This window comes from Manis pentadactyla, chromosome 7, assembly GCF_030020395.1.
Source record: "Manis pentadactyla isolate mManPen7 chromosome 7, mManPen7.hap1, whole genome shotgun sequence".
NCBI lineage: Eukaryota > Metazoa > Chordata > Mammalia > Pholidota > Manidae > Manis > Manis pentadactyla.
The window spans coordinates 68199315-68218300 of NC_080025.1; the positions used below are offsets into that span (position 1 = coordinate 68199315).

Consider the following 18986-nt stretch of genomic DNA (forward strand, 5'->3'; position numbering starts at 1 on the left):
GAGAGGCAGAATCTGTTTTTGTAGTTGGTTAGTTTTTTTATGTCTGCTTATGTGTTTGTTTATCCATTAGGTGTGAGGGTGTGCGTGAATGTGATGAGTGGTTCCGCTGTTTCTTGTCTTGGTTTTGGGTGGTGGTAGTGTGTTGACTTGTTGTTTAAGGTTCAAAAACCCATATGAAACAGATATCATTTCCTTAAATTCCCTTCTATTTAACATTCAAAAAATTTCAAGTGACATAATGCAGTCATACAGACATTGGAGCAGACTTTATTGAACTGTGCTGGACACTCTGACCTAACTCTTTTGCAGTTAAAATAAGACAGAAATGAATTTCAAGAACAGCTTTGAGAAAGAAAATTCATACAACCTGTACCTGGTGATTTAGTTGGAAGCAGGAGGCATCCCTATTTCCTTAATTTTTTTCCCAAACCTTCCTAAGTAATTAGTGCTAAGCAAACATTTTGTTAACTGACAGGTGATATGCACAGGTATATAACCGATTTACTTGCAGAGCTCCCAATTACCTGGGGGCCCTCATTCCTGCTCTCACCTGAGACATTAGGGTCAAAGCAAGACAGTCCCTCCCCCCCCTTCTCCCCATAGCATAGTCTCTGCCTGTTGCAGTTTTCTCTAAAATGTTTCAGTATTAAATTTAATGGTCTGCTTTATTCTTTCCTGGTAGGCCTTAGCTCTAGTTTTCATACAAATCTAGGTCAAAATTTGTTTGGAAAACCATGTAGATAAAGCAAGATTTACAGAAAAGACAAAATTCATACTAGCAAAATTTTGATTTTCATAAGAGTTTTATATTTCCTTACAGTTTGGGGATAAGGTGAAGAAAGGTAAAGAATCTTTTAATTATGTGTCAGTTGTAAACTGAATAAAAGTCTATCTTAATTTTTTAAAATAAATTAAGCAAATTAAATGTAGAGTCAACAACCAGGTCTATCCTTTCTGCAAAATAATGTAGTACAGTGGTAAAATATGAAGTTAGTTTTATTTAAAAAAAGACTGACAGGGCTTAATTGGAAGAATTAAATAATTTTATGCAATAAATAGCATGTATGTCTAATATATGCTTGGCATTCAGGTGCTCAAGTGAAAAGATAACAATAAATATAAAAAGTATTCTTATGAGTGTAGGGGTTATTTTTTTTGTTATTCAAGTATTGAACTAATAAAATAAGTTATTAGACTCCTGTGTTTCTTATGCATAACCATTCAAACTAACAAATGACCGAACAGTGATAGCAATAGAAATGGAAAAAGTGTAGTTAGAAAAGAATATACATGTTATTAGGCCAGACTCTAAACTGTTCCTGAGAACCTCATATAGGACACTACTTGCACAATGTCAATAAAGTTCAATGAACTTTTTATTGTGTTATCATTAATTAACCATTTATTGTAACTTGGAGACATGGCTACTTATAATTATTAATTATTTGCACCCAAATTCTGTAGGAAAAAATTAAGATAGCATTTTATTCAGTTTTCTAGTATCCAGATTCTGTTACATTATGTAACACTCACACTGAAGGAAAGAAAATGAACTTATTCCTGGTGTTCCGCTGCAGGTAAAGAGCACTGTGGAAGAAAACCTGCCATATGTTTGTAAAAAGAAAACATAATTAAAAATTATATCATTATTTTTCCTACCTCAACAGCAACGACCTAAAATATTCTTGAAGTAACACAGTTTCTCAAGCAATTATTACTCAGATGAATAAATGTATATGTTGGCGAAGACATTCTGCTAAGATGAAAGACAGAAATGGACTTCCCTTAATTTGCTCAAATCCTGAACTAAGTCTGCACGTATTTTTCATCCCTCTGTGTGGAAAAGAAATGTCAATGTGTATGGATTTGTCTAACCTATTTTTCCTTATATATAGTGGCTGAAGGGTATGGAATTTACTAAATAAAAAGTGAACCAGTTAATTAGTATGTTCTTAGGATCTTTGTACCTCCAAGAGCATCCCTGGGGCCATGAATGAATGAATGGCAAAAATGCAGAGAGAGTAAAATAAGCATATAGAGGGTAATTTTTGTGAAAGTTACTGATTAATTCCTAAAATATGTGTCAGTATTGGATCTGGTTTGCCTCCATGGAGCTCCTGCTTGCTTTTTGCCAAGTCTCCCCTCTCATTATCACCTTCTTTCTCAGTTGGGTGACTGTAAATTCCAAGTGAACAGCTAACCAGCTGATGTTGCGGTAACATCTTTCTAGAGTTGAAGTCATCGTGTTACACTGGCTTCTTTTTCCAGAGAGATTTCACATTCATTAAAATATTCCTTGAAATGCAGTTGTAAGGGAGATCCTCTCTGCCCTCAGTTGCTCACACCTTCTAGTGTCAGTTTCCTCTGGGAGTTAGAGCAAAACTGAGCACTTTGGCAAATCTAAAAATAATCAGTCCATTAGTATCAGGTTGCTTTTCTGAATACAGCAAGGTGCTCTCCCTGCCTCCCTCACCCCCAGACCCTCCAAACCCACACTCTAGTCCACCTCACCCTAAGATGTATTATGTTCAGAATACAATGGGAACTGCACTGCCTTACTGTTTCCCCTACAAAGGTTGAGGTTGTAAAACGTAATTGCATATAAAACTACACACAAAACTCTCTGCAACTGTGTAATGTTATTTTACTACATTTATAGGTTGTGAATGTAGATCTTGGCAAAAGCAAAACTATGATATATAACCAACACACAATAAATTGAAATGTACTAATTAACGCCTGACATTTTCTTTCTTTCCAATAACATATAATTATTATTTTATGTACTTTCTGTGAAACTCCCAAAAGAGAAAGTACAGATTTTTGTAGAGTACAAAGGATTATGAAAATGGGTGCTATTATTTCAGTAAAATGGTTGTATCTCTGGACAAGAAGACCTATAGGAACAAATCTAAAGCATTATGTTTAATGAAGGAAATTTCATTTATCTTTTTCTTTTATTATCTGATACTAGAAAATTTTTCAGGAAGTCTCTATTCTTCAAGTAATCAGTTGTTTTTACATGTCTGGAGTTAATACTAGATAAGATTTTAGCAATAGCTATAGGAAAAGGTTATTTTTCATACATTTGCAGGGTTAATTAGAAAGTGATATTTGATACTCTCATGATTATCATCCTTTAGTATCGTTTAAACCATCATTGTAATGATACTTTAGAAAAGCCTTTACCTAGTGTACTCCTTATCAAATACATCCTAACAAGCTCCTCAAAATAATTTTCCAATTTACTTTTCTTTGAACACCTGGAAAATTAATGACTATTTTCACAAAGAAATGGAGTCAAATGTTCTCTTTCAAAATACATTCTTTATGGCCATTCACAGAACAATAAAGACAGTCTAAGATTCTTTTTCATGCTAAAAAAAAATGCATTTGGTGGGACTGTTTTGGGGGATTGTAAGGAGAGAAACCTGGGGTGCTTTAAGGTTAATGGACAGTGATTAAGGTTAATGGCTGAGTGCTTAAGGTTAAGTGCTTGTATTTACATAGCTGCCAACTCTCTAGAAAAAAAAAGTCTTCATGTCTATCCATCAGTTCCAGCTAATAGCCAATTAAACGGCCCATGGGGTATAGAGACTAGAAGTAAAGACCCTTTAATCTGCATTTATAGAATGGAATTGCCAGTTTGCAATCCAGAAGTATTTACTGAACACCTACTTTGCCATGTCTGCATTGCCCACAGAGGAGTAGAAGCCATGGCCCCAGCATCCAAGAAGTTTAGCATCTAGCAGGAACCAGGAATGGAAATATTTTAGCACTGGCAGCAATCAAATAAATGACACAAGTAATACAAGCTATAGAATTCACAGCAGAGAAAGACACTACCTAGCTCAAGGTTTAACAGAATAGGGAAGGATGTTTCAATTATCCCTTTAAAAAATGGTTTTCAAAAACTATATTTCATTCTTTAAAAAGGTATACAATCCCCAACAATGTGAACATAGTCAATGATGCCATGCATATTGCTCTGACATAGTTTAACTATTAAAACTACATCAACAATTTATCAATAATAACGTTAAAAAATATGAGGTTAAGTAGGAATATTCATTTGCACTTCTTTTTCATGTGCAACATCTCAAGAACAATTTGGAGCAAGGAAAACAGTAACAAACATAGTTAAAACAAATTTACATTCGCACACTAACTTTGAACTCAATGTAAGCTTCCTTAGACTAGGCATATCAGAAAACTCCAAATTAGTGTATAGTGTAAGATGTTTTGATTGTAATACAGTGAAAGGGTATGAGGTATCCAGCAGTTACTCAATGCAAACTGCCTCACTAACACCCAAATGACAACATGATTAATTATATAAATGAAGTTTACTAAAACAAGATTAACTGGGAACTATGCTCCATCCACGGGGCACTCTTGCTTTCACTCAGTTAGCAAGAGGCAGTCCTTGCTTTTTGTATTTCCCTTTCCCTATTTTCACTGCCCCTGAATTTTCAGCTGATTTCAGAAGGAAGGTATAGTAGGCATGGAGGATGTGGGGGCTAGGAGCTAAGAATGAGCATCTGGAATGGTAGAGAAGGTAAAAATGAACTTGTAACACATAATTATTGAAGATAAAATTTTAAACTTCTCTTAAGAATATTTTCATTCAGTAAGTTTCTTCCACTGGCCAGTTTCAAAATACTGACAGCATGAAGCATAAAACAGGCAAAAGTGATTAGGCACCAAGTGATCCTGAATTGTAATAGGTCCTGATCTCCTGACAGTGGGAGCAGCGGCCCGGGAGCAGCTTCCTGCGTCAGGGCCGACTGAGGCAGGTCTCAGTGCAGAGGTGGGCCAGAAGGGTGCTTCCGTGGCCTGGAACTTATCTCTCTTTTAATTTTTCTGAAGCTGAAAATCAGAGACCTCTTTTGAATCAAAAGAATGCTCTTACTAAAATGAAAACACTCCAAAAAGGGTGAAAACTTTTAATTAATTAAAAGATACCCCATCAACTTGTATTTTTCAACATGTTATGTTGGTGTGTAATTGGCTTCCCTTCCATGAACTAACAGTAATTACTATGCCAAGAGAAAGAGTGTTCGACATAGGAACTGGTTTTTATTATGCTTTGCTTTATTGCATTTCACAGATATGGCATTTTTTACAAATTGAAGGTTGTGGTAACCCTGCATTAAGTAAGTCTTTGATGCCAAGTTTCCAACAACATTTGCTCACCTCGTGTCTCTGTTCCATTTTGGTAATCATCGCAATATTCCGAACTTTTCATTATTATTATATTTACTATGGTGATCTGTAATCAGTACTCTTTGATGTTATTATTGTAATTGTTTTGGTTTTGGTATTATAATTATTCATAATTGTAATTGTTTGGGGCATCTTGCTAAAATAATTAATGACTACACTAAAAACAGATTTTGATTGTAGACCATGAGCCACGCCCATATAAGATATTGTATATGTTCTAACTGCTCTGCCACCTGTCCGTTCCCCATCCCTCTCCCTCTCCTCTGACCTCCCTATTCCCTGAGACACAACAACATTGAAATTAGGCCAGTTGATAACCCAGTAATGCCCTTTAAGTGTTCAAGTGAAAGGAAGTCATGTGTTTCCCACTTTAAATCAAAAGCTAGAAATGATCAAGCTTAGTGAGAAAGGCATGACTCAGTTGATATAGGCCAAAGGCTAGGCTTCTTGCACCAAACAGACAAATTGTAGATGCACAGAAAATGTTCTTTAATAAGATTAAAAGTGCTACTGGAGTGAGCACACAGATGATGAAAGGCACAACAGTCTTACTGCTGAGATAGGTAAAGTCTGGGTGGTCTGAACAGAAGATCAAACCAGCCACAACACTCCCTTAAGCCAAAATCTAATCCAGAGCAGGTCCCTAACTCTTTCTACATCTACAAAAGCTAAGAGAGGTGAGCAAGTTTCAGAAGAAAAGTTTGAATCTAGCAGACGTTTAAAAAAGAATCTATCTCCATAACAGAAGTACAAGGTGATGCAGCAAATGCTGATGTAGAAGCTGTTGCAAGTTATCTAAAACATCTTGCTAAAATAATTAATGCCTACACTAAAAACAGATTTCCAATGCAGACAAAACAGCTTCTAGGGGAAGATGCCATCCAGACTTTCACAGCTAGAGAGGCGTCAATGCATGGCTTCACAGCTTCAAAGGACAGGCTGACTCTGTTGTTAGGGGACAGTACAATTGGCCCCTAACTTTAAGTTAAGGCCAATGTTACTGACCATTCCAAAAATTCTTAGGGCCCTTAAGAATTATGCTAAATCTACTCTTCCTGTGTTCTGTAAATGGGACAACAAAGCCTGGATAATAGCATATCTGTTACACCATGGTTTACTGAATATTCTAGGCCCACTGCTGAGACCTACTGCTGAGAAAAAAGATTTCTTTCAAAATATGACTGTTCAGCCAAGAGCTCTGGTGGAGAAGTAAAATGAAATAAATGTTTTCATGCCTGCTAAAACAATATCCATTCTGTAGTCCATGGATCAATAAGCAATTTTGACTCTATAGTCTTATTATTGAAGAAATACATTTGTAAGGCTATAGCTACCATAGATAGTGACTCCTCTTATAGATCTGGGTAATGTCAAGACCTTTCTGGGAAGGACCATTCTATGTGCCACTAAGAACATTTGTGATTCATGGGAAGAGGTCAAGATACCAACACTAACAGGAGTTTGGAAGAAGTTGATTCCAGTTGTCATGGGTGGCTTTGAGGAGTTTAAGACTTCAGTGGAGGAAGTCACCACAGATACGGTGGAAACAACAATACCACTAGAATTAGAAGTGGAGCCTTAAGATGTGACTGAATTGCTGCAATATAATAAAACTTTCATGGATAAGGAGTTGCTGCTATGGATTAGCAAAGAAAGTGGTTTCTTGAGATCATATCTACTGGTAAAGATGCTGTGAAGATTGTTGAAATTATAACAAAGGATTTAGAATATTACATAAAATTCAGTTGATAAAGCATCGAAAGGGTTTGAGAGGACTGATGACAATTTTGAAAGAAGTTCTACTGTGGGTAAAATGGTATCAAACATTATTACATGCTGCAGAGAAATTGTTGATGAAAGGAAGAACCAATTAACGCAGTGAACATCTTTGTCGTCTTATTTTAAGAAATCGTCACAGCTACCCCACCCTTCAGCAACCACGACCCTGATCGGTCAGCAGACATCGACATCAAGGCAAGACCCTCTACCAGCAAAAGATCATGACTCACTGAAAGCTCAAGTGATGGCTAGCATTTTTAACGATAATGTATTTTTAAAATAAGGTATGTGCATTGCTTTTATATACATAATGCTATTGAACATTTAATAGACTACAGTGTAGTATAAACATAATTTTAATATGTACTGGGCAACTAAAAAATTCATTTGACTCACTTTACTGAGATATTTGCTATATAACTTTGGTCTGGAACTGAATCCACAGTATGTCCAAGATATGTCTCTACTGAGAAGGAGGTAACAGTGCTAAAGAATAAAGATATTCTTTGAACTGAAAACAAGGCTGTTGGCAGAAGTGCAAGTTTTAGGGTAATCCTAAGTCAAAATGAAGACCATGAGTGCGAGGTGACTCAGCTGTTGAGGGGGAAGGGAAGAGAATTGCTCCTGAATTGGGCAAGTTATAAAGAAAATGGAAGAATCCCAAAGATAAAGTTCATAACACTCAAAATGTGCTATGTGTCAACCCTATTCTTTTTATTTCCTAGTTCTCCATGCTTCTAAGTAGCAAAAGGTCCTCCCTAACTGTGGGGTTGACCAATGAAAATATAAGATAATAAGGCAAATCTAAATCTGCAATGATCTACTGGCTTTTCAAATATTCATTACCTCTATCTTCTTTTGCATGTATTTCAATTTCTAATGGCCTGTGGGGCACATACTGGTATCAAATTTAATTAAAAATAAGCATTACTTCAAAGATCTTTTAAGGTAATTTTGAGTTGTCCTGTTGAAAGAAATAAATCCAAAATTCCTGGAGTATATTATTCATCCAAATTAAGAGTCCAGCCACAGCTAATGTTAAAAGTTACTATCTATTAAATAAGAATGCAGTGTTTAATAAAAAAAAAGATCTAATAGAAATTTCTGACAAATTTTCCAAAGATTTATAGCTCTGATTTCAAAAAGGAATATGAAATAACTGTGATATGTTTTTCTCTTTCTTTAAGTAATATCATCCTTAATGGGGTTTTATGATGTTTTTTCTCTTATACATAATTTGAGATAAATTAAATTCACTGTTTTCAGCTAATTACATTGTACCATCTCTATTTTATTATGGAGTCTATAGATTGACAGAATAAAAAATTATCTTTAATAGAAAAAAGGCAAATGATTATCTATTTAAAGTACATGAAGTGCATTTTAATTCCTTAATTCATGATAAGCACTTAACAGAAGCCAGCAAAATTAACTGAATCAATGCCCTCATTTTTCAATATTCAAGTAACTTGGGGATATTTAATTACTCAAGAGTTTATTAATTCAGACAAGATTAACTTTAAGTCATTTAAATTGTATCATAAGAAATAGGTTCTTTAAAAAAAATTAACACACATCTTGTAAGAGCAATATATCTTCTACTGGTTTATTTTTAAATTGTTTTATGTATTACTGTTGATTAATATTTACTATCAAAAAAATATATGTACACATTTAAAAAATCAGATGCAAAAGAAACTGTATACATCATCTATTTCAAACTTCTCATTTTACAGGTAAAAATATTGAGGTGGTATCATTAAATATACTACATTCATACTGCTAATTTTGACTTTAGGGCAAATAAAATCTCTGAACTTTTACTCCTCATAAGACAGTGGACATATATAAGTGCGAACATAGTTTACAGTTCTTCTATAGCTATTATTTATTCCTAAAGTCTAAACTAGTAGACTCAATCTAAATTGCATGTAGTCTCTTAGTGTTTATTTATTTAAATATCACTATTACAAATTCTTAGCAGTGCTTTGAAAATCCAGTACTTAGCACTAGCAATCACAATAGTAAATGCATTCAAAATGTTCTGAACCTACCTAGCCCACAGCCCTTGCTGGAAAATAGCTGGAGTCAGTCTTTAAACACTGATGATCACAGCTGTAGGAACGTACAAGGTATCATCTGCCCATTACACTGCTTGTCTCTGGAAGAGCCCGAGTTCCTGTCGCATTCATGTATCTCCCCTAAGGCATGCTTATGTCATGTGTGGCCACATGAAACATTATTTCTGTGGCCACAACTGATACATCATGAATTAGCCTCTTCCCATTTCAAAGGTAGCGCTCCAGAACTAGTATCCTGAGCTTTGGAGGCAATTTCATGTTTATTTTATGTGAAGCCTTATTGATTTTAGATTATTACATAATTGACTCTGAGTTTTAATCTTTCAAAATGTAGCCTTAACCTTTCTTAGCTCATATAAAGGACAAAGAATCCCCTTGGAACTTTTAACTCATGAATCTAGACCTTTTCAGCTCTTCAAAATGTTGGTATGCAGGTATCTATAGTTTTAAAGTTTACAGAGAGAGAAGAAATGCTGAAAATGTTCTGAAGCAAAGCAAAAATAATGAATCATGGCAGGTCTCTGTGTAGTAACTATAACCATAAACTATAGCGCAGTGGGCTTTTGTATACAGAATGGAAATACGCCACGCTAATCCTTAAAATTAATCTCAAACTTCATGTTAACCACCTGTGGATAAAGGATTAACAATAAGTTTTCCCCTTCTTCATGACAATTTGATCTTTTATGAAGAGTCTAGCTTTCTTCCTGGACACCTGATAAAAATTACAATGCTAGTACTATTACTAGGAAAATTTGCCTAAGGTGAAAGTGACCCTTGACTGCTACACTGAATTTAGGAACTAAGCAAATTGTAAACATCTGATAGCCTAATGTCAGGATTAGATGAGTATTGTGACTATTTTCACTGGGCAAGCCCCTTGCAGAAACCCTAGACACTGCCTCTGTAGATAAAAAAGACAGCAGGTCTATAGAGAAGAAGGCTTTTAAGAAGGGGTGTCTCCCCAGCCTCTCATTTTGATCTTCTCTGCTTGCAACCTGAGCTTGTTGGACTTCTATAAGGGCTGTTAAAAGTGGACTATCTCTTGCTGCCCTGCTGAGGGTCTCTTGTTCCTCTTACCCTATCTCTTGAGTAGGTTTGTGGCCACTGTGGCCAATGATAGTCTTGTGAGTATAGTTGTTTAGAAGAATCTAGAAAGACTCCAGGTAGGCAATGCATCTGTAGTCATACTAATACACCAAGTCATACTAATGGAAATAATATCTGGAATTTGGCATAATAAAAAAGGAAAGTTCAAAACGGATAAAATCTTTAAAATAATGCTAATAATATTATCAAAAAATCATATTCCATCTAAAAGACCTCTGTGTAATGCTGTTGGCAGTCACTACTCATTGTTAAAGTTACACATTAAATAATAAAAAAAGACAGTGTTCCTATAGCAGTGGAGAATAGCAAATGATTAATATAAATATTCAACACTATAAAACTGCCAAGGTAAGGGGGGAAACAAGCTTTCAAATTCATACATTTTTTTTCCTTTCAGTACAAACAAAAGTCTGTGATGACATTTGCTTTTTTAAAGTATAGATAATAGTTCTTAAGCAAAATAAAAATCCTTTTTATTTAATAAATGTATTGCTGTGGGATACATAATATAAATCATGCTAATAGAGGGTTTATTCATACATGCATATATTCACTTTCATACACAAACTACATACACAGAGGAAGTTATCACATTATTGTTAATAAAAATTAACAAATATACCTAAAAACATGACAAAGTTTGATATAAAATATATATCGTTTCCATATGTTAAAACCGCCTATAGCATTTGCAATGTTATAAAAGTGCCAAAGTAAAATGCCTTCCTGAAAAAAATGTCATTACTTGATATCACATTTTTTTCTTACCTTTTCTTGAATAAAAATATTATAGCGATACTAAAGCTTTTGTCAGGTATGGTCCTTACAAGGTATATGCTTGTTCTTGAGGTTCATAATGTCTTGAAATAGTTTGAGTCTTTAAATTCCAGTCCAAGGGACTGGAACTATAATAGAAACAGTTTCTGTCATAACCTACACAGCATGTGGGCATCCTGGCATGTTTGTACATATTTATCACTTTCAATATTATATTTGTCACCTGAAAATATTTATTGGTTTAATGTTATCCAAAGAATTGAGAAACTAAAACACATTACTCATCTGTAAAGTGGAAATACAAATCTACTTTTGCCTAGTGATATGAAGATTAAATGAGATAATGTAAACCACAGGACCTTAAGTAACTACTGAATTCATGTTACTTCTCTATATTCACCCACATATGCCTGTTTTTATATCTTAAAATGGAAATATTTGCACAGAAGCTAATCTTAACTCAAATTTTCATTTTGTATAAATTAAATATTTGGTCACAAAATTTGTTGTGATAAAATATATTCTAACATCATTTAAGAAGTGAAATAAATCAAAGTGTTACTATCTTAGGGGCTAGCTGAGAGCAAAGATGACAATAAATGTCAATGTTTTATGTGAATTTTAAGTCATACCTGTTACTATTAACAATATTTCTCTTCATTATGTGTCAAACCAATGTTAGCTGTGATTGTGTGGGTACACCAAACTTAATTCAAGGGCTCAGTAGCATAGATTTATCTTCAGATGATAAAGATGTTTGCTTCTGAAAAAATTTGCTAACTTTGTTTAATTTCTTAAATTGTTCAAAATGGGACAGGGAGGCAATCCATCAAGAAATGGCAATAGTAATCCAATATGAATCCTTCATTAAGGATCTCAATTTGCAAACTGAGAAATGTTTTGAGAAGTTTTTAGCCAAAGAATTATTTATTTAGACCCATATTTGTTGAGTAACACTCAGGATCAGATAAAAGTTTTCTGTCTGATATCATTGAAATACATTTTGATCTAAGGGAGAAAATATCAATTGTGCTCTATGTGATATTACATAAATTATATAAGCATACAGTACTGTGCTATGTACGAAACCCTTTAAAAGTCTGGAATGTGCATAGGGTAGAACATTACATACAGGGCTGTGCATTCTCATGTTCTTTTCTATCTTAAGAAAATTTCTCAAAATTCTTCCTGGTGACTTTACAAAGAGCTTTGCAAAGTTTTTTGACATGCAAATAATCACCAAAATACCAGAGAGAGGATATTTTCCACTGTTCGAAAGCAAGCTAGTAATTGTCAAAAAGAGGACTTGAACCCCAGTGTTTTTACTTCATGTTCATTGCTCCACATTTGAAGAATTATAAATTTGTAACTCAATCAAATATAGTTATAGATGCTACAATGTATGTGCAGAATTAAAAGCGTATGATTTACATAGGGAAAATAAAGTCTAGAGTGACTGAAAATACTGTTTATCAGGAAACTAACAAATGAAATTTAAACATATCAGCATGTCAGACCACAGAGAAGGTCAAACCCTCAAATTTTTAATGTAAGTACAAATAGAGCATTAATCATACCTCTGCTATTCACCCAAATTTGAATGTACCATATTAAGGAATAAAACAAAATTAAGTTGACTGCTAATTAGATGTCTCTTTGAATTTTCAAGTTAGTCACACCTGCAACTTCTATTCTGAACAAACAACGATGATGAAGTGTCCTTTTAAACAATTAAAAATTCATATCCTGCTCAAAACTGGTTACAAGTTTCAATGGGCCTACAGTGAAGAGTCTTTCATATTAAGAGGGGTAGAAACCATGACATTCTGAGCATTGGTTGCAGAAATAGACCCAAGCTGACCAGGAGTCTAATTCATGCAGAGAACTGGGACCAAGAGGTATCTATACAAAGAAAGGACCATGAGTTGAATTGTAGGTTGCTGGCTTAGGCTTCAGGGTATATGAAACTGGAATTGAGCAGGGACAGTCAACTGCTACACATAACTGGAGCTGTCCACCAGCATAACATCTAAGCCTACAAAATTCCCCTCATTCCCCAGAACATGATCCAGTAGCGATCAGAATCAGAATTAATTGTAGACTGAGACCCTGGTGGAAGGCTTAGAATGAGTCAGGTAAGGAGAGAGTGAGAGACTGCGTAATGAAGAGACTCTCCCACATAAGATGAGCCTGCAAATGAAAATGAAGCAGTTTCTGGATAATTCAAAAAGATAAATCTTATGAGGATAAGATTTAACTTCAAGAAGCTAGCCTGCTGAGCTCTGTGAGTAATGATAGTGATAGAGGAGGTCTTCGACCACTGTTTTTAAGTAATCATCAATCCTCAAGGTATTTAGAGCTTTCAGATCCTGTCACCATAGATTAATTCTTCCAGGATCTTGAGATTAGTTTGAAAAAAATTACTTGTTTTCATCTGTATCTTCTTTTGTATAAGAATAGTCTATGGTATTATAACTGCCAAAATCATTTAAATATCTTTACTAAATATCTTTCAACAGAAGCAAAGGTTATGTGAGAAATAAAGTAACATTTATACCAACCCATAAGAATGGATTGGGGTTGCTAAAATTTTGAATTACCTCATGTTCATTTCATTTGCCTTGCATATATTTGCTTGTGTTTTATAAAAGTAACTGAAGTCTGCTTAAAAATTATGATGATGTGGGTTGTTTAATTTTTTTAAAAACTCCCTTTAAACTGAATATTCTCTTATCTGGGAGAGACTACACAAGCCTATAATGATACAAGTTATATTATGAAATGAAAGGGTTTTCTTACCATAAATATTTTGTTTTTGATCTCTCTATAAAGAATGTTCTCAATCATTTTTGATGAATGTCTGTTTTGGGGAGAAAGTGTTTTAGCAGATAAGACATACCACAGATGCAGGTCCTTAGAAAATCTGTATTTGAAGTGAAATCTTTCAAATAGGTGTTTTCCAGGAGATGTCTGTGTGACAAAAAAATATCCACAAATGAAGGGAAAATTCAATTAGCATTCTCTTAAAAAAAGCATGTAGATGGTCCTATTGAGTAACTGAGGCATGAAAATCTTGAGGGGTGAATGACTGACAGCTCACTCTCTTCACGGCCTTGGAGGTGGGACTGCCTGGGTGACTCCGTGGGAGGCCACCCTGATAAGAGTCACCCTGTTAACATCAGCAGCAGCTTGGCTGGAAATATGCTCAGGAGACAAACTCTTCTCAGACACTTAATATATTAATAGGAATGGAAATTTAGTAACCGAGTGAAAGTGAAAGGACTCGTTCTTCCCCAAATACCTGGGATGTAACGGCAATTCCTTCTCTACCTCTAGTAAAACCTCCGAAAGTAGTAGGTTTGTGAGTGCTGAGTGATAATGAAATTTGAAGTGAGGTCATTCTCACTGGCATTTAACTATGCTTCGATGGGCATTATATTTATTTCCATTTATTAATCCCTTTCAGAATTCAAGTGGTCCTTACGAGGTGATCAGAGATAAAGTCAATTTCGCACTGGTAATGAGGTTGCCTGTTAGGGAATAAGTATAGCCCAGCAGTTGGGGAGGGTAGCTGTCTTCAGGCAAAGTTAATTTGAGCCCAAATTCTACAGCTTACTAGCTGTGCAACACTGGGCAAGTTCCTCAACATTCTGTTTTTACATTTATAAATGGGAACAGAAATGTACCTATTTCATTGGGTTATAAGGACTAAATAAATCATGGATACTAAATGCTCAGGGCAGTGTCTGGTTCCTTGATGGGGGCTCAACTAATGTTATCCATTAGCACTCTATTTAGAAGCATCTGGTTACCAATTCAGAGCAAAAATGGAACCCTGAAAAGAACAGAACCTGGTACCTATAGCTGAGGGCACAGATAAGGTGGAAGGCCTGCTAGAAAGCACATTGTAGAGCAGATAGTATGGTCTCCTTGTTGAGTGGCCAATGCAATTGGACTGTTTTTTTCCCCACACTTTCTTTCTTGGTTTGTAACATAGTTCCTTTGATATAAGTGAAAATGGAGTTATTAAAATCCTATAAGTGTTGGTTTAGGTTTAAAAAAATTAAAGTTACTGAAAAGAGAATATAGTTTAGTGTAAGTACTATTGCCTGTGGTTTCTAAAATCTTTCCTCCAAGCATACAGAAACTTTCATGCATAATAAATACAGTATATATATTTATGTTGCTTGTATTATTAATTACTCATTGTAATCTTATTTGAAAACAGATAAAGCCACAGGGACACAGAACACCTACATAAATCAAAAGATAAAGGAACTTATTTAAGGACCATCTTATTTGTGAATTCCCTATGGTATTAGCCAGATTTAATTCCAACAGTCAAAAGTATTTTTTTGCATTTTAAGTTGGACTTAATCATAATGTTTTCCAGCATAAGCTTTAACTGGGATGGTTTTAACAAAGCCACTATTATAATATTCAGGGGACTAAATTGCTTCTCTGAGGATGTCACTAGGTTTACAATTACTGTCTTCATCTCTACCTAGCTATATTTTTCAAAGAATTTCACTGTTAGTGAAAAATCACCATTTGTATGAGTAACCTGTGTATATTTACTTGTTAGCATATAGCTAGCCTTTCAGCACAATAAATCTTGGGCAAAATATTAAACTTTTCCTCTGTCACTTCATCTTCACCTGCAAAGGGCCTCTTGAAGTTTATTAAATTAACTTAAACCTAAACAACTGAAACCTAAGCAAAGGCCATTTATTTTAACTATTTGGATAAAGAGTAAAATTCTCATTTATCATCCTAGGCCCTCAATAATTAGCTTAACTGACTTTTTCACTTAATTATTAATTTTACTGAACCAAATATATTAACCAGTGCATCACTACAAAATTAAATACACTGCATTTTAAAAGTGCAATATAGTACCACTTGATCTTTACTACAATTTGAAAGGCAAATGAAGTAAATCAAGAAGAGACTAATCTAAATGCTGTGCTGAAGTGAGGTACAGGCTTTGAAACCATCTTCCTATTAATCACAGGGCTGACCTTTTCATTAAGGGGCACTTGTTGGACTCATTGACATGGTTACAACATTCATATGTGTGAACTGTACTCGGCAGTATTCTCGTACTGGGGAAGGCATAGTGAAATTAGATTCTCTCCCTGTAGGGGGTAGACATTGACCGCTATTCAATGCCAGCAATTGTCAGTTAAAGTATTTCATGAAGAATGACTTTTAAATTGCGTTAACTCCACCATCAGTAATGTCAAATGCAATTCCTAAAGAAATATATTTAACTAGCAATAATTAATTGAACCTCTCATAGCTGCAACTTCATCCAAGTGAATTCATTTCTGAATATACACAAAGGAGTCATCAGGATTCTACCGTCATGGCTTTTAAACCATCAATTTCAATGATGTCCATCTATAATAGCTAGCTAGAAAACAAAAACAAAACATCGGCCTGTGGGGAATTATTTAAACAATGCTACAGTGTTTTATCTGATTTCACCTGTCTATGTAACGATTTATATGCTCATTGTCTTTTGGGATAACAATGCCTTCCAGACTAACTCTTCATAAAAATTTTTCATAAATTAAAACAAAACCCTCCAATGACTACAAATAGATATGACATACTGACAGTTTTTATTGTATCCCTTTTTCATATGATTATTTTTGTGCAGTATTTGATGGAGTGAATTCAGGAATCATAACTGGAATCTTGGTAAGGGAATATGTCTCATGTGTTTATTTCTTATATGGAACATCATACATTTGAACAGCAAACACATTCTTTCACATCGGCTAACATTCCACCTGAAAAAGTCACCACGGTTAGCTTGTTAACACAATTCAGGATATACAGTGAAGTAGTAAAAAGATTCCCCGTAGCCAAGTAAAAATCAGAGTAGGGGGCTCAAGGAACAGGGCTGTATTTAGATCAAATCTGAACTTCAAGTTCAAACATAGTTTAATGGTGAATCTAAAGTTGTAAATGCAAAGTAAACGTAATGTGAAGGCTGCTTTAAACCAAGCATGAAAGACCGAAAAGTCAGAGTTGAGATTTCCTACATCTGGTTTTAATATTTTTCCTATGCTATTAGACAAGTGACCTTTTGTTTTATTTTGTTTGTTTGTTTAAAAAATTCATTATCATTGTCACTGCTGCTACAACCTAATACTGTTTTCAGAATTTTTAGAGCCACTTCTTTGGGAAGAGATTGAGCTGCAGGATGGATTTGTTAAGCCAAAATTAGAAACAAGTTCTTTACCTTCACGTGGGAACAGTGATGTAACAACACAGTTATGTTTAAAAGTTGAAATCCATTTTCAAGAAGAGTATGTGCTTCTTAAAGATGTTTTTCTGTTCTCAAAACTGTGACAGAGCACTTGCCACCTTCTTTTTCTGACAGCAATAAAGGATACTTTACCCAGAAAGAGCAAGTAGTATGCCAAACTATAGAATTGAATTAGCAATATTATTAGCACCACATTTCAGTCCTAAGACCTTCTAAAAGAGGCAGTCACTCGCGGAGTACGTAAGCCTCAGCGGTGGAAGCAAGGCGCTGTGCAAAACGAAACTGAAGGAAACCCACAGGGTTATGAACACAGGCTTTTTCCTAGTTCACTTGTGCAGTCTTTAGAGGATTCCCTAAGAGTAAACATACTTAATTAATTCCCAAGTAAAAGAAGGAAAGATAAATTCACCACTTACTGCATCTGCTGTCCTTTGTCCACACGCTGAAGTAAAAGGGCTGCTCTGCTGGTCTCACCTAGCTCCAGGTTGCCCTCCGGATTAGGCATAAATGTGAGCGGCAAGCAGCGTGTTGACTTTGCAACTGTGCAAGGAGCAGCCCATCGCACTGCTGCTCGAGAGCCGGTCAGGACAAAGTGCTAAACTTCAGCGTGAGAGCACAGCATCTATTACCCTCGAGGCTCTACCATTTCACCTACACCTGGGCGGATCTATCAAGCTTCATCTCTATTAGGGCTATTTGACTCTGTGGCTTAAGAGGGAGGAGAAAAAAAAAAAAAAGAGGCTTGCCGTTGTCACACTTGTTTCCTATTAAAGAGACTTACGGTGGATTGAGTAATTGTGTACGAAGGTAGTCTGGCTGGCAGATGTGTGCAGCCCCAGCGGAGCACTAGATTCAAGGCAGATGGGTTGTACCAGGGCGCAAACAACATTGACGGAGAGAGAGGCGTGATTAAAACAGCAGGTCTCCGTTTTATAGTGCTGGAAGTGGGGTAGCATTAAAGCTCCCGGGAGCCAGAGCCCCCCAAATGGTATTGCTCTATAGCAAGGAAAACAATAAATTCAATAAAAAAGAAAGATGTTCAAGCTACAGAAGTTATAGAGATATTTATAATATTCACTTTCACTATTAATGAAGGATTAAATGAAGCACCCTTCCCCCACTACCCCAACTGAACTTAATTAAAACTACTCAATCATGGGTCAGAATAGGTTACTGATAGTGTTAACGTGACGGATTTGAAACAGAAACCTCATTCTACTATATATGCCATGGTTATCTTTTTAATCTGAATTAAATTGCTTTAAGGAAATTTACACTGTCAGGCAGATTGACATTCTGCAATTGGACATTTTTTTTAAATGTCATTGAAGCCAATTGTTAGGAAAACTGTCCTCCCGTAGGTGTTTCTGTGTACCACATATTTTCTCAGGCTCCTTAACCCATGGAAACGTGAGGGCTGTCTATGTCACCATTCTTTGATGATCAAAAATGTATAAGTAACCAGATGAATATAATTAACTTTCATAAATCATAAGTCTTTGATCTGTTTTCCTGTTGCTGGAAGCTACTATGTTAAACAGAGCACTACTACTATTCCTAATGATGATGATGATAACTGAACAGCCACATGACAGAAACTGCAAAGAGCTCTGTATTCATCCCCTCTTTTGAGTCCTACAAGGACACCATGAGGTCGATATTACTATTATTATCACTTTTTTTTTTTTTACAGATAAGGGAAAGAGTTGGAGAGGTCACTCTACACATGGTGA

At 35.2% G+C, this 18986-nt stretch overlaps 1 protein-coding gene across 3 annotated transcripts in view; it reads right to left on the reverse strand.

Moving 5' to 3' along the window:
- The window catches only part of SEMA3A (semaphorin 3A), a 467315-nt gene extending 449283 nt beyond the window's left edge, over positions 1-18032 (reverse strand). Inside the window, exons 1-2 of one of the 3 annotated variants that reach the window (XM_057504465.1) lie at positions 17670-18032; positions 13873-13943 (exon numbers count right to left, since the gene is read on the reverse strand). Coding sequence is in view for 1 of the 3 variants with exons in the window: in XM_057504463.1 (XP_057360446.1) it covers positions 17670-17758 (89 nt within the window). In the remaining 2 variants the exon portion in view is untranslated. The remainder of the gene's footprint in view (positions 1-13872; positions 13944-17669) is intronic. The other 2 variants (XM_057504463.1, XM_057504464.1) reach the window with 2 other exon arrangements.
- Between the last annotated feature and the right edge of the window lie 954 nt (positions 18033-18986).